Source organism: Silene latifolia, chromosome 9 (assembly GCF_048544455.1).
Source record: "Silene latifolia isolate original U9 population chromosome 9, ASM4854445v1, whole genome shotgun sequence".
NCBI lineage: Eukaryota > Viridiplantae > Streptophyta > Magnoliopsida > Caryophyllales > Caryophyllaceae > Silene > Silene latifolia.
Genome location: NC_133534.1, coordinates 15,104,327 through 15,127,293, shown reverse-complemented (window position 1 = coordinate 15,127,293; position 22,967 = coordinate 15,104,327). Strand labels below are relative to the sequence as shown.

Below are 22,967 nucleotides of genomic sequence, written 5' to 3'. Positions count from 1 at the left end.
CTCTATCTTTTTAATCCCTAAATGTGTTGTTAACAAAATTGAAGCAATCTGTAGGAATTTTTTGTGGGATGGTGGAACTGAGTATCACATATCACCGTTGGTGGCTTGGCAAGAAATCTGCTGCAGTAAAAAAGAGGGTGGTCTGGGGATAAAGAATGCTGGGGTGTGGAATGTAGCAAGTGTGGGGAAATTAGTAAACTGGTCGTACACAAAAGCTGATAGACTTTGGATCTTGTGGATTGGCCATGTTTATTTGAAAGGTACATCATGGGAAAACTATCAACCTTCTCCTGACTCCAACTGGAACTGGAGAAACATTTGTAAGATTTGAGATGTGTTCTCTGGTGGATTTCAGGGTACTCAGTGGGTGATGCAACCTGCTGGTTGCACTGTAAGTTCTGAATATTGTTGGATGCAGGAACCACACCCCCCCCCCCCCCCTTCCAATGGTATAAAGAGGTCTCGGATTGTTGGAACATACCAAAACATGTGTTTGTTGGCTGGCTAATTCAGAGGAAGGCTCTAAATACTCGAGTTAAACTAGCAAACATTGGTGTCAGTACGTCTGATAGATGTATTCTATGTGAAGGAGCTGAGGAATCACATGAGCATTTGTTCAGTGACTGTGTTTATAGTAGAATGGTAATTGCAGGAGTGGAACATTAGCTTCATCTTAAACTAGATGGCAGGAATGGAAACTGTTCACAGAACAAGAAGAGAATTTGCAGGATGGCGAAGATGGCTACTTGGGATAACATATGGTTTGAAAGAAATAACTGTCGCTTGGAAAACAAGTTAAGGAGGCCTGAGATTCTAGTTATTGACATTATTAAACAAGTGCACAATCGTATCATTCAAAAGCTAGATGGGAAGACAGCTTCAAAGGATCGAAATTGGCTAGCTTTGCTTCATATTTGTATCTCGTAATATGGTAGCCTTTTAGTTATGTTTTGTCAAATATGGACTATGATGTAATTGTTTCTATTTTAATACAAAGCTCACATTTCATCAATTTTTTTTTTTTTGACATTTTTACCGATTCATTGATGTTATACCCAGAATCTAAATTGGAAATACATCAACACCAAAATGCCATTGTAGCTGCATCTACACGAAAACAAATACGAGTATAACCTTAACAAGAAATCTACATAGTATAAAAACCAAGTTTTTTCTTGACTTTTGATTGGCTACTCAATTTCTATATGTGGGTCCCCCCATATTTCTTATTCTATTTAATTACTCTCTCTTCTCAATCTAATTCCTATTCTTATATTCTATTTCTATTTTAATTACTTATGTCAAAACATAAGTTTATACGTTAAAATGTCACAATTTATATAAAATGTTGCAATTTACATACATTCAACGGGTCTAATATGTCAAATATCTTTAATATAATTCTAATAAAATACGATTGTATATTATCTGATATTCAAATATAATATTTATCAAATATTCGAATCTCCAAATATGGACTATTTATATTGTCACGGTATGAACACTGAATCACGCTCAATTATATGTTCATGTATCATATGATAGCGCATGCTATTACCACCCGTGCATTTTTTTGCACGGGTATAAAACTAGTTTCCAAAAAATCAATGATTTTTTTTACGACAATACTACATATATACGGAGTATAATATAATAAGAATATTTGGGAGTATCATTTCTAATCTATATAGCTGTATATTGAACAATATTGTGGAATCTTCACAGGATGATACAATATTTTTATTATTGTCATGTAAATATTAGGTGTATAATATCTTGGCTATATTAGTAAACCAAATAATAGGCTACCATGTTTGTAGGCATAATATGAGGAAGTGAATATTATGTAAAGTAGTATATAAGCTATGATGTAAGGAGTAGTTGATTATCAAGAATATACACAAACAATCTTTTCCCATCCTTAGCGTTTTGTTTTCTTTCATGGCATCAGAGCATTAATCCTGGCTCTTTTGTTCTTTTAAAAAAAAAAAAAATAATAATAATACAATAAACAGAACGATGACACAGGTTGGAGCTTTAGTCAAATCTGAGAAAAAGCAAGAGTTCATACCTCCTTCATCTCCTCTATACTTGCATCCTAGCGAAAGCACAGTCCTATCTCTGACTCAAATAATTTTTGATGGAGATAATTATCAATTATGGGCAAATGCAGTCCGGAACGGTCCCGATGCTAAAAAACAAATTAAGTTTCGTCGAGGGTACCATCAAAAAAACCGGAAGTGGTGGAAGGCGAGGCAGAAACTCTATAAGCCGTTGCTTGACGTCAATGCAACATTATGATAAAGGCGTGGCTACGGAATTCGATCCACCCAAAACTTCATTCTAGCATAGCCTTTTCAGAGACTGTCGTGGAGATTTGGAAGGAATTGCATGATCGATATTCCACGGGTAATGCGCCTCGAGTTCATCAACTCAAGAGTGATTAAAATGATTGCAAGCAAGAAAAAAATCAATCAGTAGTCGAGTATTATACTCGGTTGAAGGCTATTTGGGATGAGTTAGAAAATTACAGCAAGGTCCCTCACTGTACTTGTGGAGCCGCTGCCGCGATACTCAAGGAACGAGAAGAAGCGAAGGTACATCAATTCTTGATGGGGCTCGATAATACGCTCTATGGCCAGATTCGCTCCAACTTATTAATGGAAGACGAAGTTCCTGCTTTAAGCCATGCCTATGCACTTGTACACCGTGAAGAAAGACACCATGCTGTTACCAAGGAGAAGGAAGTCTTGGCGGAAGCGGCCATGGTCGTGCAGATTACAGAAGGTCCGAGCACTGACAGAAACAAGACTTACGATTGGGACAAGGATGGTGAATATATCAAGGTTATCCGCTGCATTCATTGCAAAAAATTATGGCACACGGAGGACAAGTGCTGGGAGAAACACGACAGAGGAAGAGGTCGTGGGAAGCGTGGAGGACGCGGCAGGGGTAACAGAGGCCGAGGCAACCAGCAGGCGCATGCTGCTACCGTGACGGAAGAGGAAAACTTAACTACTGATGAAGTCGTCCAGTTGCGGAGTCTTTTAAAGAAGGGCGAGAGCAGTAAGCAAACCTCAGGTATGAATAATAACAATTACGGTCATTGGTTACTCGATAGCGGGTGTTCGCATCACATGACAGGTAGACGGGAATTGCTAGTCGATGTTTGGAAGGACAAGGCATCCACCGTAAGCCTACCAGACGGGTCACGGAGGCTGCTCGAGTAATTTTAAATGACAATTTTACGTTGAAAGACGTGCTTTACGTTCCGTCGTTAACTTGTGATCTAATTTCTATACAACAATTAATTACGGAAAACAATTGTGTTGTGACCTTTTATAATGATCACTGTGTGATACAAGACCAATCTACGAGGATGAAGATTGGGAGGGGTGAGCACAGTGACGGAGTCTATTATTTCAAAGGAGAACAAGGACATATGGCTGCTCGAGCAAATGTAAGCACGAAAAGCTTATCGGGGGCACATTATTTTCTTACTATTGTTGATGACCGTAGTAGATATGTTTGGGTACGATTAATGCGTGATAAACACGAAGTAAGCCAACTTATGATCAATTTTTGTAAAATGGCCAAGACACAATTTGGGAAGGAGGTTAAGGTAGTGCAAAGCGACAATGGGACCGAATTTTTGTCCAATACTATGAAGGATTTTTATAATGAGCATGGCATGATTTTTCAAACTAGTCAAGTCGATACCCCAGAACAAAATGGTAGAGTAGAACGAAAACACCGATACATCTTGGAAAAAGCGAGAGCCCTTCGTTTCCAAGGAGAATTACCTATCGAGTTTTGGGGAGAATGTGTCTTAACCACTGTGTACTTGATAAATAGGACACCTACCCGATTACTTGACGGTTTAACGCCTTATGATGTCTTGTATGGAACTCACCCCACTTTTGATAATGTTCGAGTTTTCGGTTGTGTGTGTTATGCTCATAACAAAGATAGACCCAAAGACAAGTTTAATAAAAGGGGTAAAAGGTGCATTTTTGTTGGTTATTCTAGTAACAAAAAGGGATGGAAGGTTTACGATTTAAAAAGAAAGTGCATTTTTGAGTCAAGAGACGTTATCTTTTATGAAAATGTTTTTCATTTTGCTCATAATTATTCCATGCCCCAACAAGATATTAGCCAAATAAATACACCAACCACACCCCCTTTTGTTGATGACTTACATATCCCACGTGAGGTAGAGCATGTTCTAACCAATAAAGGATCACATATTGAAATCACTGGGAATGATAAAAATGAGAGCAAGATGGCAGAAGCAGAACCGAGTACTTTCCATGATGAAATTAGGGAAGAAATAGTAGCCACACCCATCACAGATAACGAAAATACCAGTGGAGAGGAACCTCTTCATGAGCAGGTTGATAGTAGTGAAGAAACAGCCATAGGAAGAGGAGCTCGACAAAAGTTCGACCCTTATTGGAAGAAGGATTACATTTGCAAATCGACTTGGATTATCAACTCCACTGGTAATGCTCACTCCTCACAATCGTCATCCAAAGTAAAAGGTACCCGCTATCCCTTGATTAATTATGTCACAACAAATTGCTTTTCTGATAATTACAGGACCTTTCTAGCAAAAATTGACGAAATCCGTGAGCCACGAAATTACCATGAAGCATCGAAAGTAAAAGAGTGGCAGGAGGCAATGGGAAAAGAATTTGATGCACTTGAGATGAATAGAACTTGGAAGGTTGTTGATCTCCCAAAGGGTAAGAAACCGATAGATTGCAGGTGGGTGTACAAAATCAAGTACAAAGCTGATGGCACTATCGAAAGGTACAAAGCAAGGCTAGTTGCACAAGGATACACTCAAGTGGAGGGCGTAGATTATCATGAGACTTTTGCGCAGATAAGTGCATATTTTATATACTTTCATCCCCTATATTAGCTCTATTTTATTTGTTATTTAACACTTATCATAGTGTCATAAGCTAATATTTGTTGTTCTAGTGTATTTGCTTGTCTTAACATGTTTTTGTAGGAATCTAAGCATTTAAAAGCTTTTTCCTATCATTTTGTACACTACGTCCACTAAGCTAAACAAGACCTAATATTGGACTAGCATGGAAGTGTTTGAATGGGTGTTTGCATGAAGATTTGTTGGATTGAAGTGAGAATTACAATTCAAGCCTAATGCAAAAGTCAAAGCCCAATGTTCAAGTCCAAGTCAAGGTGGAAAGCATAAGATTCCAACATGCTTAGGATACTTTTTGGGAGCTCTAAACATGATAGATGAAGCATTTACCCGGGTGCATTAAGGATCATTTATCGCAAACATTGGATTCCTTCAAGCATTAAACAAGAATTTAAGCCAAAATACCCGGATAACCACGACCACGATCGGGGCCGCATGCTCATTGATTGTTTACGTTTTCCTTCTCCTCTCCTATAAATAGGAGAGGTATTCCAAGGCTTATGCATCCAATTTTACGTCTCATTTTACATTACAATAAGCCTTAAGCACTATATTTCTCTCATTAGTTTTCTTATTAGTTTTCAATATTGTTAAGCATTTGGTTCTTAAACATTTGGTTCTTAATACATTTTCAAGCATTTGGTTATATATTGTTCTTCCATACAAGATCATCTCCTTAAGGTATTTCTATATAGTTTACATTTTTATATATCTATTTAGTTTATATTAGTTTATAATAAAGCACTCTAATTAGATTACTTTAGTTTAATTTCTTTTACATGTTAAATCATTTAGTTCATATAAATCACTCAATCATGTTTACCATTTCTCTTTATATAGTTTATAATTTACACCTTAATATGAGTAGCTAAATCTCTTAGTCTAAGGGCTAGGGGAGCCATGCATAAATCAAATATGTAACATGATAAAATAGGTTAATAATAATATTGTTCAAATTGCTTCTATCACATGCTTGTGCCATAACGTTTAATCTTTGTTTAAGGCCTTATTCAATTGATTAAGTTTGTTCATTCGTTCTATAAGTCGAGAGGCACGGAATCGAATTAGACTAAGCATGTATAGTAGGACGACCTAGCCATGGACGAGAGTTTCTCTATGACCCGGTCTATGGTTGACACTAATATCGTAAGATGGGTGTCTCTAAGCCTAAGCAATTGACAATGTTATTAGTACCGAATTTATCATGATCGTATTTTTACCCTTGCATGTGTGACCCGAACCCCTTAGACTCTCCTTTTAATTATATAACTTACATCGTAGTTTTTATTAATCATCAAACAAACGATTCAAATCAAAATCGAAATCGACCTTGATAAGAATCTACCCATAGCAATTCACGACGTAATTCCCGTTTCCTTGTGGTTCGACACCTATTACTACATTAATTTGTGTCTAGGGTATAAATATTATTTTTGCATAGGTACGCGATAAGCCTATCATGCGCCCGTCGTCAAGATGACGAGTGTCCGTTGCTTGCTCGCAGTGGCGGTTTCAAAGGGATGGTCCATTACTCAATTAGACGTCAATAATGCATTTCTCCATGGAGATTTGGATGAGGAAGTATACATGCGAATGCCACCTGGTTTCGAAAGGGGAGGTTCAACCAAAGTTTGCAAATTAATGAAGTCATTATATGGGCTCAAGCAGGCTTCTCGGAACTGGTTTGCAAAATTAACAGACTCATTAACGAGGTATGGGTTCACTCAATCGATGGCTGATTACTCGTTATTCACTTATAATAAAGATGGCATTTTTATTGGAATCTTGGTTTACGTCGATGACATGATAATTGTAAGTGATAGCGAAGAAGCAAGTGACCGCCTCAAATGTTTCCTTGATCGTAGCTTTGGTATAAAGGACCTCGGAAGACTAAAATACTTTTTGGGAATTGAAGTAGCAGCCGGGTCCAAGGGACTTTTTCTTAGCCAAAGAAAGTATGCCTTAGAAATTATTAAGGAGGCAGGGTTGGAAGGAGCGAAGCCAGTTGATATACCCATCCAACCTAATCATCAATTAGCTTTGGCAAGCGGAGAATTGCTACACGACCCTATGAAGTATAGGAGATTGGTAGGACGGCTCATTTATTTGACCATTACGAGACCCGACTTAATGTATGCAGTTCATATTCTGTCTCAATTTGTGCATGCTCCACGGAAAGAGCATTGGGATGCCGCATTACGAGCAATAAGATACATTAAAGGAAGTCCGGGAAAGGGGATTGTGATAGAGCGTAATAATGATTTATTGTTGCGTGGATACTCGGACTCAGATCATGCGAGGTGTCCGTTGACGAGGAGGTCAATTACCGGTTATTTTGTGACTTTGGGACACTCACCGATATCATGGAGAGCTAAGAAACAAGCTACCGTTGCTAAGTCGAGTGCAGAGGCAGAGTATCGGGCTTTGGGTGCCGTGACAAGTGAAGTGATATGGTTAAAATCTTTTCTTAAATCACTTGGGATAGATCACAGTTGTAACACCCCAAGAGTATGAGAGGAAAGTTGTCCCACATCGGAAAAATATGGAGCTTGTGATATGTTTATAAGAGATTCCACCCACCACTTAGTAACAAGACCTTGTACTTTTGGGCTTAAGTGAGGACAAATTATAGGCCCAAAGGTACACATCCTATCTTATTGGGGTTGTGTTATGACGGTGGCGGGTCGGGTTGTTATAACAGTACACCCATTAAAGTGTTTTGTGATAATACAGCCACATAACTTGGCTATATTAGTAAACCAAATAATAGGCTACCATGTTTGTAGACATAATATGAGGAAGTGAATATTATGTAAAGTAGTATATAAGCTATGATGTAAGGAGTAGTTGATTATCAAGAATATACACGCGTACAATCTTTTGCCATCCTTAGCGTTTTGTTTTCTTTCACTGTACATTATATGGTACCAGACTACCAGTTATGAACAAACAAGTAGAGACAAGTCGGTGTAGAGGCGGCAAACAATGACACGACACGAAAACACGACACGAACCCGACACGAAGTTAATGGGTTTGGGTTGAGCCTTAATGACCCATTTATGTAAGTGGGTCGACACGAACACGACACGAGATTTAATTGGGTCGGGTTTGGGTTGAGCTCTCTAAACACGAACCCGACACGAATGACCTATTTACTAAATAAATCATAATTTTTCTTGATTTTCCATCGCATAAATATACTTACACTTTCCAAATATAGACAAAACACGACACGAACCCGACACGAAATTAACGGGTTAGGGTTGAGGCTTGATGACCCATTTATGTAAGTGGGTCGACACGAACACGACACGAAATTTAATTGAGTCGGGTTTGGGTTGAAGGGTTTGTGACCCGATTACATGTGACACGAACACGAACTCGACTCGACCCGATCTGTTTGCCAGGTCTAAGTCGGTGGCATCGTATTCAAGATTTGAATGGTATGCACAAATAACTACAACTTCGGGAGGATCCAAAAATTGAAAAGAGGAGGCAAAAGACAGGAACCAAGACAAGAAAGCCATGGCAGCCGAAACTGAATATCTGCTACTTATCGTCCTGGGCACAACGTAATTTTAGGATATGTCATAGAAAAATATAATGTAACATTTAGTACTAATTTGCATCTTTTAAAAGTTCAGGGGTTTAATTGCACATAGTGGCAAAAAAAAACACTTGTTACCAATTCGTAAACTAAATTGAAACTGTCAAATTAAGATGCAACATTACTCGATTCGAGTTGTTATTGAAGCTTAACAAATGGCAAAGTCCATATTCAAATAACAAGGAAGGAGAGATAAGTGATTTTAATGGGGAAGAGATGAATTTTAACGGAGGATAACGGATAACATGCAGTGGTTAAGTGTAAGACAGGAAGAGAAAATAGATCTTAAAACGACAATTTACGGCTATGATTGAGTTTGGTTGCCTCGGATGACCAATTGGTAATGTTTTTCATTCAAACCAGTTATAGAGTGGTGTATAATTTTAAAAAACAATTAAAAAGATAGTAATTCTTAAAAATGAGATGATATTAATAGTTTTCCATCCAAATCGTTTTCCCTCCACAACTATACGGAGTAGATATAAAAGGAAAGTACAACATTTTTATAAATTTGCCAAAAAATGTAGAACAATACAGAGAAATGGAGGGGACGGGCGGATTTGCGGGGGGAAAAGGGAGGGCAAGTGTCACCCTCATAAGAGAATAATTTGTTATTGGTACTTATTAATAGCATTAATCTTCAATTGGCCGAATGGTTGGAGCCTCACTATATAAACAAGACCACCAGGTTCAAATCCCACCAAGAACATTACTCTGATGCCCTCCGTTAAGTAACCTGATGGAGGGGACCATAGTAGTTATAAAACAAAACCTAATTTACATGTGTGTTTTATGCTTAAGATCTCATGACCTAAGCCAAACATGGGCATTTTGGCTGGCAAGGGAGACTATTAGATAAAAAAGTTCACATTTTTACTGGTTCATTCATGTTGTACCCAGAATCTAAATTGGAAATACAACATCAAAATGTCTTTGTAGCTGTATCTACATGAAAACAAATACGAGTATAACATCAAATCAATGATTTTTTTACGACAATACTACATATATACGGAGTACTATATAATAAGAATAGTTGGGAGTATCATTCCTAATCTGTATAGCTGTGCATTATATGGTGTACCAGACTACCAGTTATGAACAAATAAGCAGAGAAAAGTCGGTGGCATCGTACTCAAGATTTTGAATGGTGGTATGCACAAATCTATAACTTTGGGAGGATCCAAAAATTGAAAAGAGAAGAGGCAAAAGACAGGAACCAAGACAAGAAAGCCATGGCAGCCGAAACTGAATATCTGCTACATATCTTCCCTGGGCACAACGGTGACTTCGCTGCTAACAATATCTGTGCAACACTTGCAGTTGAGCATGCTGCTCCTAGTGAAAGGAATGATAATACCTGATGAATTGAAAATTATGAGTGTATTTTTGACAATTGTTATATCAGCCCTATGTTACTTCGACGCTTTAATTGTGTGGCCTTATGGTCAGTCTGGCCACTCTCACGTGTCATTGTCCGACATGACCCTAAAGGTCTGCAATCCATACAAAACACTTCTCCGAGTGAATGCACAGAGAAAGGCTTATTTGACAAAAGTAGAGGATGAGCAGTATACATGTAAGTCATTATATACGTTCCCGACATCTTTGCATTTCAGTTTAAATAGTCTCATTATTTCTTTACTTTAATCAGAAACTTAGTATGTGTTTTAGAAGGCGTGTCCTTGTATCGTGCTCTTATTTGATACAAAGTCCTTATGTCTCAAAATTTGAGTCATAATGAACCCGATACTTGGATATGTATATCCGCATACCTGAGTTTGAGTAACACAGTATATACTCGACTCAATGAACGTAATTGGAGAAATAAATGAAATTCAAGTAGATGAAACTGTAATTACCCAATCTCCAACAATAATTATGATCATTACTCCAGGTTGGCGTTGAGGGAGTTTAACAAAGACGGAATATGCGTCAACTAGTCCCATTGTCACACTCCATGGAATCATCAACCCCATGATTGTTACCAAGAAGCTGCACAAAAATAATGAAAATTTTAATGTACAAGAAGTAGCTAAGACCTAAGAGGATAACATCAAAGGTGATGGAACTAGTCTATTTCATTTCAGTTGCAAAACCTAAAGTTTACCAAGTACGTATAAAAGTTGCGAAGAGCACATGCTTAGCAGAAATTCAATGGTTACGTTTTCATTTGTCAATGCTCGATGGTATATTATTATTCTTATAGTAGTCCTCCAGATACACTGATTTCCTAGCACTTTTCATATTCTAGGGGATTTTGAAAAATCAGAAGAATTCAGCATATCAGATTAAAGATGATTCTGTAAAGGACAGTCAAAGATTGAATTTAAAGACTATAGATTGCGCTATGCATGATTCCTTAATAGAAACCCCTGTTTTCAATGCTGAAATCTTGCATTGATTGGCCAAAGTCGTATTTGAGCTAGCGTGGAGTAACAATTTTAAGTTTCACGGTTTATCTATTCAATTACTTAGCCATCACTAAACGTGAAAGCGCATGATATATAATAAGTTCATACCCTGAACAAACACATCTTTCCTGAGAGTATTCCATGTTGTTTTTCAATGAGCGATTATTAACAACCAAGAGTAAGGCATGTTTTCATACAATTTCATTGCCGACATATCAATAACCAAGAGTAACGCATTTTGACATTTTCTGAGGGCCAGTTGCTGACTTTCTAACTCAGACAACAACAGCTGCCAATATGGATCAACTAATAATGATCCAAGATGGATACACCAACCTAATCATAGTCACTCTCAACCACAATTATCGGCAGTTGGGCAATATTTGTTTGAAATGTCAATTTAACATTTTTCACAAAACATACTCCACTGTTTATATCAACCTTGTCATCCTCCTCAATTCTGTACAGATATTCATGACGGTTTAACCACCAGCATAATTGATGATGATTATATATCGGAAAGATGAGGAGTCTATCAACAAAGTGGATAGAAAATGAAAATGTCCACAAACAACATTTTCATACTTCGATATAACTTTTACTCGACCCCATTTTGCTAAACAATTATAAATCATCGTTATTTAACAACAATTCTAATAATTTGACCTAAGCTAACAAGAATGATTAACCATCTCTTTACTACCAAAATTTATACTCCTATGTCCCGGTCATTTGGTGTCCTATTCCATTTTTGGGTGTCTCAAGTCAATTATTGTCCTTTCTATTTTAAGAATGAACTTGATGAGTAATTTGATCATTCACACACAATTTGTTGTCATGTGCCAAAACCAAAGCACAACAATTGACCGGGACGGAGGGAGTAATTATCGTATTTTCTTACTCCAAAATCAAGTAATTTGATTTTGTTGCTACCACGGGCGTAAGGCTGCCTACCTCTGATCCCTCCTTACCCCACAATTTGCGGGAGCCCTTGAGACACTGTGTTTTAATCTCATACCTATAATCCCACCATTTTATCATCATCCGAACCAAATTAATCTCCCTTCCAAAACCCCAAATTAAACCAAATAACATGATCAAAGATTCAAAATCACTCAATTATACACCCAAAACATCAAAAAACATATCAATTTGACAACATGCAAACACAATCAAAATCAAAATAAACATCAACACATAAAAAAAAAATCAAATTTTCGTTTGTAAAACGGTCTTACACAAGAATTTGTATAAAACGGGTTTTTTTTCCAACCGCTTTCTAAACCAACATGGCAATCCGTTTAACACAATATTAGTGTAAAACAGTCTCACAGAGGACTAACTGAAAATAAAAAAGAAGGGGAATTGTAAGAACATACCAGAAAGCAGTATAACCATAGAAATTAACATCAAGACACATGAAGAAAAGAGAAGCACAAGAAAAAAGAGTTTGTCCCAAACGAAGAGCTAAACTTGCGCTTGTACCCAATGATCCTGGAACTTCATCCATTAATAATTCTTTCCAATTTTCTTCATTTCTTCATCATTTTTTTAGTTTGTTTATCTTCATTTTTTGACGATATCTTATTAATTAGGAGTAATTAATATGGATTTTATCTGAATTAATTAATTTTGGGACTGATTTGTGTGTGAATTTGTGGAATTAATGAATTGAATTCAGTGTTTTCAAGTACCAGCTGTAGGCTAGAAAGGGAAGTTAGGAAGGTAGTAAATGAATTGACGATTATAATAAACTGGTTTTGGTTTCGTGAGTAATTAAATTTGTGATTATGATTTGGGAGATTATTTATATGGAGGACTTCTTGAGTTTTTATAGGTGGACATGGTTTGAGGAGATCAAATTTTTGTTTGTAACGTTTTGGGTCATTTTTAGGTAGATTAATTAGGCTAAGTTTAACGGGGTATGAAGAGACAATTGGTCTCCCTTGTGACCGGTTACCATTTGTGACGGATATTTTGTGAGTTAAAATGGTAATAAAATGGGTTAGTAGAGAAAGGGGACCACATGAATAGTGTTGCAGAGAGAGAAAAAGTGGATACTTTGTGAGGTAAAATGGTATCCATCACTCAAAAGTAACGGATATGTGCCGTCACAAACAAGAATTTGTGATGAAGAGAGGTATGAGTGTGTGTTTGAGGGTCAGATTTTTAGAGACTGAAGCTCATATGTGGATAAAGTGGTATAGATTGTACTAGAGTCTTAATATGGGTCTTTGATTTCCAAGACCCATGTTAAGACTTGTGAATAGTAGAATGTGTATTATTTTATCAATAAAATAAGATAAAAATTTATTTAACCAATTGGAATATCTTAGTTGCTCTTTTTAAGACGGATATATTCCGTCTTAAGAATAAAACGGGTCAAATAACATATCACTTGTGTGAATGAGATATATGAAAATCTAATTTATTAAATTATGTTTATTAAAAAATATATGTGTACCAAAAAATAGAAAAAAAAAAATTAATTATGTAGAAAAAGTTTATAAATAGTTTTTTGTCATTGTATGAGGAAGTGTATGGAAAAACATTTACTATATGCATGTATGAGGTTTTGGACTTGGGTGAACCACGAATTTTAAAATAAGACGGTCTCACACCGTGAGACGGTCCATTTTATAAAAAAAGTTTCTTCATTTGTGTTAATAAATGTGTTTTTTTAATATAATAGGACGATATCAAAGCGTGAGACCGTCCCACACAAGAATTACTGATCTAGTCTTTTTAATTTTCATGTTTAGACCCTTTTATTTTACGTGTGTAATTTGAAGTATAATATATTTTATTTATGTCGGTAGAAAAAAAAACTGTCACAAGATTTATTTAACGTATAATTTATTTAATCGTAGTTATCAAGTTAAGATATAAATAAAGAAATGAAAGTAAACAAATAAAATAAGTAAAATAAGTTAAGTGGTAAGTTGAGGTGTCAAAATCTGAAATGAGTCTGGAAATAAAGTGTGTTTTTTGAGTGAGTCTGAGTCCGAGTCTGAAAATAAAAAGGTAGTGGAAAGTTGAGGTGGCAGAGTCTGATGTCTGAAGATGGGTCTGGGGATAAACTTAGTCTTAATGGTGAACTGTTTATATAAAAAGTTTGTTTTTGGGGTGAAATGAGGCCTAAGATCAGCACAATATAAAGAGCGAGGTTACAGGAGATTCAAACTTGTGATATATGTGGGTTAATATCCGTATACTACCCCTTAAATTGCAGGACTATAACGTAAAATTTAACATGCAATTTATAGTCATAAAACGATAAAACAATAGAAACGATAAGTGTATAGAAATCAACCTCGGGTCCTTTAAATTGCGGCGTAAAGAACAGAAATCTAAGCAGATTTCCTCCTAATCGTTGCACCCAAGACTTGGTCCGAGATATGCCCTTGTGCTAGAACAGTGTTCTCCGATTGCCTTGCAATATAGGGAGAACTGTTGTGAGTTTTGTCGAGATGTGAGATCTCGGTTTCTACAGAGAAGAATACTCTTTCGAAACCCTAATTTTCTCTCAAATGATGATTAGGTTAAACTCAAGGAGGAGGTCTCCTTTTGTTCTCCTATTCGGCCGAGAACCGTGACCCACACAGGGAAGTGGGCTTCCACTTCCTCTTGGTTTTAACTCGAGGTCCGGTTCGTTAATTACTAAAATGTATATGACGCGATCGATTATAAATCATTATCGGTTATCGGAAATTAAGGCATCGGCTAATAATACGGGTTAGCTGAATTATTAATACGTGTCCGACAAAACAGTATTTTATAATTTATTTTAATATACATTTAATTAAATATAAATCATGTATATTTAATTTTACGAATTAACTGGTTAATTCGCCTTAGCCCATGATATTTAATCCGTATTAAATATAATATCTCAACATCACGTATTTGACTAATTACTAGTCAAATAACTCGGACTAACTGGTTAGTCAATTTTGGCATCTACATGACAGTATTTTCATACCGTCACATCTCTCGAACGTATCCTATAGGTGTGACTTTTAGGGACCAGTTGATCACCGCCATCTGTATGACAATAACGTCAAACTTATCTAGCAAGCCAACCGTTATTGATAAACGTGGATCAACGGATAATAATACCAAAGTATGCCCTTTGATCCTTTTAGAGGTTTATAAGTCCTTGCACTAACTGTTAAGGACACCAACCCCAACAAGCTCCCACTTGTCCGTACAAGTGTATGTGCAATGACGTTATCCGCACTAACTGGAGGACACAAGCCCCAACAAACTCCCACTTGTCCGAACAAGTGTAGGTGCGATAACCGATTCTCATATTCATTTAAAATCTCTCCCACTCAATGTAAAACAATTTGCAGATCTGGATCCACAAAGGTCGTATTTTACAATCGATCAGTATCTAGAGTGGTTTCCCCGACTAGAGAGTAACTTAACCGATAAAACGAATCCGTATCCGAGCATGGCCATGCATTTCGATTCTGACTCCTCGAGTGGCCCCGAGAAATATCGAGTACCTGATAAAGGCTGAATATTTCCTTCAACGCGACTCCTTCCGATCTAAGCACAAAGCATGAAATGACCCGAAAAAATCTACTTGGCCCCCTGTTACGGATGACCGTGAGAAAGAAACCAAAGTCACCCAAAATCTGCCGTAGTCTCAAGAGACAATCGATAGTCAAAAGAATCGACTCTTAGGATCACCATGGAAGTCCTATCCACGACCCGGCAACGAATGTTATAAAACATTTAGGACTCCACGTCGATGTCACAATTGTGTCCTACGAAATATCCGTATAAATCGCCTCTGTGATTGGTCACCAACCTGTTGACTTATGGTTCGTTGAACCCACCATCAACCAACGTCACGAGAATAATTGCCGAGTTATCACTCATGTGGGCAATTAAGGACTAACAAGATATGATGTTTGTTCAATTCACTTTGTGGTGTTCAAAATTGTCGTACAATTCCACATGAAAAACAAAATATATATATAAAATATCAAAACGATGATGTCGTATAGAGTACAAAGGAGAATGAATCGATCCATAAAAGAGTACTACAACTCAAGAACACGTTTGATTCCCATGGAATTTACGTGCCCTTCATGCTTATCTTGTCGTAATGCTTTAGTGAGAGGATCTGCTATGTTATCATCTGTAGCAATCTTTTCTATCACTACTATCTTTTGCTCCACGTAATCCCGGATTAGATGAGCTTTCCGTTGTACATGTCTAGACTTGTTGCTAGACTTTGGCTCCTTAGCTTGGAAGATGGCACCACTATTGTCGCAATAGATGGTGATCGGGTCATTCGAACTAGGCACTACGGATAGTCCATGTAAGAATTGACGCATCCATCCATATCGCTTCCTTTGTTGCTTCGCACGCGGCATAGTACTCGGACTCGGTCGAGAATCTGCTAACAATGTTGTTTGTTTCAACTCTTCCACCGATCAGCGCCATTAAGAGTAAAAACGAATCCTGACCGAGATTTCGAGTCATCACGATCCGTTTGGAAGCTAGCATCTGCAGAACCGGGCGCATAGCGTTTGAGAGCCTCCATAAGTCAATGCCCAATCTTTAGTCCTCCGTAGGTACTTAAGAATGTTCTTGACACCAACCAATGTGGTTCACCTGGTTCTTTGTTGGAATCGACTTGTCATACTCAATGCATATGCCACGTCCGGACGTGTGCATATCATGGCATACATGATTGATCCTATTGCCGAAGCATAAGGAATCCGTGTCATGCGCTCTTTCTCTTCCGGTGTCTCTGGTGCCGAGACTTGCTCAAATGCACCCACGGGACATGGGAAGGAACCCTTCTTGAGTTAGTCATCTTGAATCTCTCTAGGACTTTGTCTATGTAAGACTCCTGATTGAGAGATAACATCCGTCGTGATCTATCTCGATAGATACGGATGCCTAGAATTCTTTGTGCCTCTCCCAGATCTTTCATCCGGAAATGGTTTTTCAACCATACTTTCACCGAAGTTAAGAGAGGTATGTCATTCCCAATCGGGAGTATGTCGTCAACATACAATATTAGGAAGACAATCTTGCTCCCACTCGACTTGATATATAGACATGGTTCCTCGACCGATCGAGTAAATCCATTGTCTTTTATCACTTGGTCGAAGCGATGATTCCAACTCCTTGATGCTTGCTTAAGTCCATAAATGGAACGCTTAAGCTTGCACACTTTCTTAGGATGTGTTGGATCGATGAAACCTTCGGGTTGTACCATGTACAACTCTTCCTCCAAAAAGCCGTTTAAGAAGGCGGTTTTTACATCCATTTGCCAAATTTCATAGTCATGAAAAGCGGCGATCGCTAAGATAATCCGAATGGAACGCAAAGATAACTACGGGTGCAAAAATCTCATCGTAGTGCAAACCTGGCACTTGGGTGAAACCTTTAGCAACTAGTCGTGCTTTGTAGATATCTTGTCGACCTTCCACAGAATGCTTTATCTTGTAAAGCCATTTGCATTGAAGGGGACGAACCTTAGCCGGTAAGTCAACAAGATCCCACACGTTGTTCTCATACATGGAGTCCATCTCGGATTGCATGGCCTCAAGCCATAGCTTTGAGTCAGAACTGGTCATGGCACCTTTATAGGTTGCGGGTTCACTACTCGTTAAGAGTAGAACGTCATCTATGTCATGTTCCTCGACCATACCGATGTATCTGTCCGGAGGAATAGAGACTCTTCCCGACCTCCTAGGTTCCTCAGGAATATTCACCGCACCCGGGATTGAAGGAATTGGTTCCTCCAATGGTTGCTCGGTGTTTGGTTCTGGAATCTCCGACAAGTCGAAGGTTCTATCACTCTTTGCATTCTCGAGAAATTCCTTCTCTAAGAATGTCGACCGCCGCAACAAAAACGCGTTGTTCGGTTGGCGAGTAGAAGTAATGACCACGTGTTCCTTTAGGATAACCTATAAAGTATGTCTTGACCGATCGCGGGCCGAGCTTATCCTCGTGTCTCCACTTGACATAAGCCTCGCAGCCCCAAACCCGTATAAAGGACAAGTTGGGGACCGTTCCCTTCCATAGTTCATATGGAGTCTTGTCAACAGCTTTAGACGGACTTCGGTTAAGTATTAGAGCGGCTGACATAAGAGCATAACCCCATAATGAATCAGGTAAAACCGTGTGACTCATCATGGATCGAACCATATCAAGTAGTGTTCGATTTCTCCGTTCGGATACACCGTTCACCGAGGTGTTCCAGTGGAGTCAATCGTAGGGCAATCCCACAGTCCTTTAGGTGTTGATCAAACTCGTGAGAAAGATACTCGCCACCACGATCCGAACGCAGTGTTATTATCTTTCTACCCAATAGGTTCTGCACCCTATTTTGGTATTCCTTGAATTTCTCAAAGGATTCACTTTTGTGCTTCATTAAGTAGACATAGCCATATCTACTCAAATCGTCCGTGAAAGTGATGAAATACCTATAGCCTTCTCGTGCGGTGATTGACATAGGACCACATACATCCGTGTGTATGAGCCCTAATAGGTCAGCAGCGCGCATTCCAACACCTTTGAAGGAAATCCGAGTCATCTTACCGATGAGACATGATTCACACGTGCCAAATGATTGAAAATCAAAGGCCGAGATAGCTCCATGTTTGATGAGCTGTTTAACGCGTTTCTCATTAATGTGTCCCATACGGCAGTGCCATAGATACGTTTGATCTTTGTCACCAACCTTTAACTTTTTATTCATTACGTGTAATATTTCATTGGTCTGATCTAAAACATAAATTCCATTCATGGAAACTGCCTTGCCGTAAATCATATCGTGTAATGAGAAAATGCAAGCATTGTTTTCTATTACAAATGAAAAACCAAGTTTATCAAGCGCAAAACAGAATAATGTTTTTAGAAAGACTGGGTACATAATAGCAATCATATAATGATAACTCAAATCCGCTAGGAAGCTGGATCACATATGTCCCTTTGGAGATGGCAAATACCCTTGCTCCATTCCCAACACGCAGTCCACCTCACCCTTTACGAGGGGTTCGATGTTTCGAGCCCCCGCACATGATTACACGATGAGAACCACAACCAAAGATCAAGTACCCAAGTTCCGTAACTTGCGTGGTTAATCTCAATCATATGAATAAAAGTAGAAGAGAGAGAAGACATACCAACAAAGGTTTAACACGACTGCCTTTAAGTCCTCATGATAAACAGGACATGTGCGTCTCCAATGCCCATTCTTGTGGCAATGATGGCATTCCATGTTATCACTCTTGCTCTTTGTCATGCCCGATGAGTTACTCGACTCACCAGACCACTCTTCCCCGAACCCGACTTCTTGAACTTCGCCTTACCTCTCGTTAGGTTTGCTTGAGCTTTGCCCTTACCTTTCCCTTTGTTTGACACAACGAGGACATCCTGTTTCGAACTCCCGCCGCACTTCATGTCCTTCTCGGTGCATACGAGGAGGGAGTGCCATTCATGGGGAGTTTTCTTCAAATCATTCATATAGTAATTCGCTCTGAATTGCGAATAACCATCGTGGAGTGAATGAAGAATACGGTCGATAACAATATTCTCGCTGATGTTACGCTTAAAGGTCTCCGTTTTTCGACATTCTCAATCATGCTGAGAATGTGTGGGCTAACCGGTTGGCCCTTCTCGAGTCTCGCATCAAAGAAGCGAGTGGTATGCTCATAGGTCACGATTCTCGGTGCTTTCGAGAATTCCTTAGTGAGCGTGGTGAAAATCTTGTTTGCACCTTGGGCTATGAAGCGTTTATGCAAATTGGGTTCCATTGCAAAAATGAGCACGTTTTTAATCGCACCCGCTTCCATGACGAAATCGTTATAAGTAGCGATCTCGTTAGCTCCAGTAGTGGAACTGGGTGTGGCGGCATGGGCTCAAGTAGATATTTGAGCTTTCCGTCGCAGCGGCGCAGATTCCGTAATCTTTGCCTCCCCCATCCGCGAAGTTGGATCCATCATTCTTGATCGAGTAGACCGATTCATCCGATTCATGAAGATCCTAAGCCAGGACTCACGGTCCAATGTGGCACTTGGCATTGGGTTATCACTTGAACCAGCCATTTGATGTTTAGCGATTTAAAACGTGATCTACACTCGAAAAAGAAAGAAAAACAAAACGAAATAAGCAACTCATCGAGGTGATTTAAGTCTATTTTAAAATTCATTTTAAACATGTAGACTCTTGCACTTGCATAATTGATCTCCTCAAGAATGATACAAGTGATCCCAAGACTCAATTTCGGTAAATTGATAAGCCAACTGCTTAGCTAATTCTTCCGTAAGAACTCTTGGTCGATAGATTTCCGTAAATCCTATCTATAGTCCACCATAATCACAGGATCGCACGAGTGACCATAGTGTTGAGATAAAATAGGTCAATCAGTTCCAACTTACCCGACGTAGAAGGGGTCATAGTATGCCTACCGACGAAGAAGGGACTCATTGGAGTTTGACCTATAAAGACCGTTCTCAATTTTTGTTTATACGAGGAAGATCCCATCAACTAAATTATAATTCATTTTTAAGTGAACGAATAACTAGCGTCTGTCGTGAATGAATTAATTTAGATGATGGCTTAAAACGTGTGACATGAGAATGTCAATGAAAACTAACTCGTGACCTCTATATGTGTCAGTTTTCATACAATAAATTAGGTGGTTTGGTTTTTAGGCGGAATATGATGCATATTATCGTTGCGAAAAATAAATAAATGAATGCAAAAACGTAAATAAAAATGTCCTAGTGTGGCCTATCCTAGTAAAAGAACATAATACAACTTTGGAATCCACCGTTGGACCCGAAAAGCTTGTCTTGATGTTCCATCTTGATCCAAGTAGCGGGAGTGAGCATCCGGTCTCCATCTTTGGTCTTCTCAAAAATTACAATTAAAATTACAAATATAAACCTATTTACATTCTAATTAAAACTGTAATTACAAGTGAAAAATCCAAAACGGAGATACAAGATCTCAAAATACAACCAAGACCGTGTTCCATCATTACGGTAACACGTTCTACTAAGGCCACACTAAGTTACAATCGCTTGTAAAATTAAATACGTAATTAAAAGGCATTCACGGCATTCAACAAAACGATAAATAAAAAAAAAGCATCAACTAAAACAAATTCATTCGTGACATAATTCTGTAATTATGTTAAATTTATCCAAACCACCTTTTAATGATTAAAATTCGTGTGATAAAACCGCTTCTATCATTTAATTTTAATCTATTATAATCCGTCATTTTAAAAACACTTTAAAACAACTATATGGTACGTGAGTGAACCGATTCACTATTAAGCGAGTGTACTATATCCGGATAAAGTACATATTAAAGCCAAAGGAAAATTTAAATCAAAAGAGACAAATTTTCAAAGTCAAGAAAGACGAAATCCTCGATCCAGGGACATAAGTGCTCGATCGAGGGATGGGGAGCTCGATCGATCGAATCGCAAGTTGATCGAGAGGAATGCTAATCAGGAGGTGCTCGATCGACTAAACTGGTGGTCGATCGAGTACCTATATCAACAACACTACTCGATCGAGTACGAGGACAACTCGATCGAAAGCGGAGGGGTTTTGAAAAATGTGCGATCGAGTACGAAGGACTCGATCGAGCAAAAGGTTTTGAGACAGGGTCGATCGAGTACAACAGGGACTCGATCGATCAAAAACAAGACAAAAACAGCACTCGATCGAGTAGAAATACGCTCGATCGAATGCAAAAGTGGCTGAAAACTTCAAAACCCTCGTGAAAACATATTTCGAGACAAAATCAATTGCAAAAATGATCAAAAACGCATTAAAACAAATTTGACAATTGACAAAAACTTGACATGTTGCTATAATCTCTGTATAAAATAACAACATGTAAAAACAACATGAAATTTGAAGCAAAACAGTAAAAAACATGACACGGTTTGGTTTTCGAGACAAAACAGCAACAAGAGCAACCGTGTAAACAAGACACGGTTCCCAAAGCAACCAAAAACGCAGCAAATTAAAAAAATTTCTGCCGAGTTAAAAGGATGGCTGCCGAGACAAAATTTTTTAACCAAAATACATCGTTTCAACAACGTTTTATGAAAAACACATGAAAAATTCACGTGGCCTCGCTCTGATACCACTTGTGGGTTAATATCCGTATACTACCCCTTAAATTGCAGGACTATAACGTAAAATTTAACATGCAATTTATAGTCATAAAACGATAAAACAATAGAAACGATAAGTGTATAGAAATCAACCTCGGGTCCTTTAAATTGCAGGCGTAAGAAAGTAAATCTAAGCGATTTCCTCCTAATCGTTGCACCCAAGACTTGGTCCGAGATATGCCCTTGTGCTAGAACAGTGTTCTCCGATTGCCTTGCAATATAGGGAGAACTGTTGTGAGTTTTGTCGAGATGTGAGATCTCGGTTTCTACAGAGAAGAATACTCTTTCGAAACCCTAATTTTCTCTCAAATGATGATTAGGTTAAACTCAAGGAGGAGGTCTCCTTTTGTTCTCCTATTCGGCCGAGAACCGTGACCCACACAGGAAGTGGGCTTCCACTTCCTCTTGGTTTTAACTCGAGGTCCTAGGTTCGTTAATTACTAAAATGTATATGACGCGGTCGATTATAAATCATTTATCGGTTATCGGAAATTAAGGCATCGGCTAATAATACGGGTTAGCTGAATTATTAATACGTGTCCGACAAAACAAGATTTTTTATAATTTATTTTAATATACATTTAATTAAATATAAATCATGTATATTTAATTTTACGAATTAACTGGTTAATTCGCCTTAGCCCATGATATTTAATCCGTATTAAATATAATATCTCAACATCACGTATTTGACTAATTACTAGTCAAATAACTCGGACTAACTGGTTAGTCAATTTTGGCATCTACATGACAGTATTTTCATACCGTCACATCTCTCGAACGTATCCTATAGGTGTGACTTTTAGGGACCAGTTGATCAC

At 38.1% G+C, this 22,967-nt stretch overlaps 1 protein-coding gene across 1 annotated transcript; it reads right to left on the bottom strand.

Moving 5' to 3' along the window:
- Positions 1–9,388: 9,388 nt before the first annotated feature.
- Positions 9,389–12,869, bottom strand: LOC141599196 (CASP-like protein ARALYDRAFT_485429). The gene is made up of 3 exons (XM_074419135.1): positions 12,353–12,869; positions 10,422–10,554; positions 9,389–9,919 (listed from the first exon to the last, which is right to left on the bottom strand). The coding sequence occupies exons 1-3, from the start codon at positions 12,481–12,483 to the stop codon at positions 9,725–9,727; spliced, it is 459 nt and encodes a 152-aa protein (XP_074275236.1). The 5' UTR covers positions 12,484–12,869; the 3' UTR covers positions 9,389–9,724.
- Positions 12,870–22,967: the final 10,098 nt, after the last annotated feature.

Bases quoted from the DNA above. Each gene is read 5' to 3' on its own strand.
- LOC141599196 (XM_074419135.1), bottom strand. From the start codon at position 12,483: ATGGATGAAGTTCCAGGATCATTGGGTACAAGCGCAAGTTTAGCTCTT. The intron at 10,555-12,352 runs GTATGTTCTTAC...ATTTTTGTGCAG, and splicing joins TATGGTTATACTGCTTTCTG to CTTCTTGGTAACAATCATGG. The intron at 9,920-10,421 runs GTAATTACAGTT...TCAATTCATCAG, and splicing joins TAATTATTGTTGGAGATTGG to GTATTATCATTCCTTTCACT.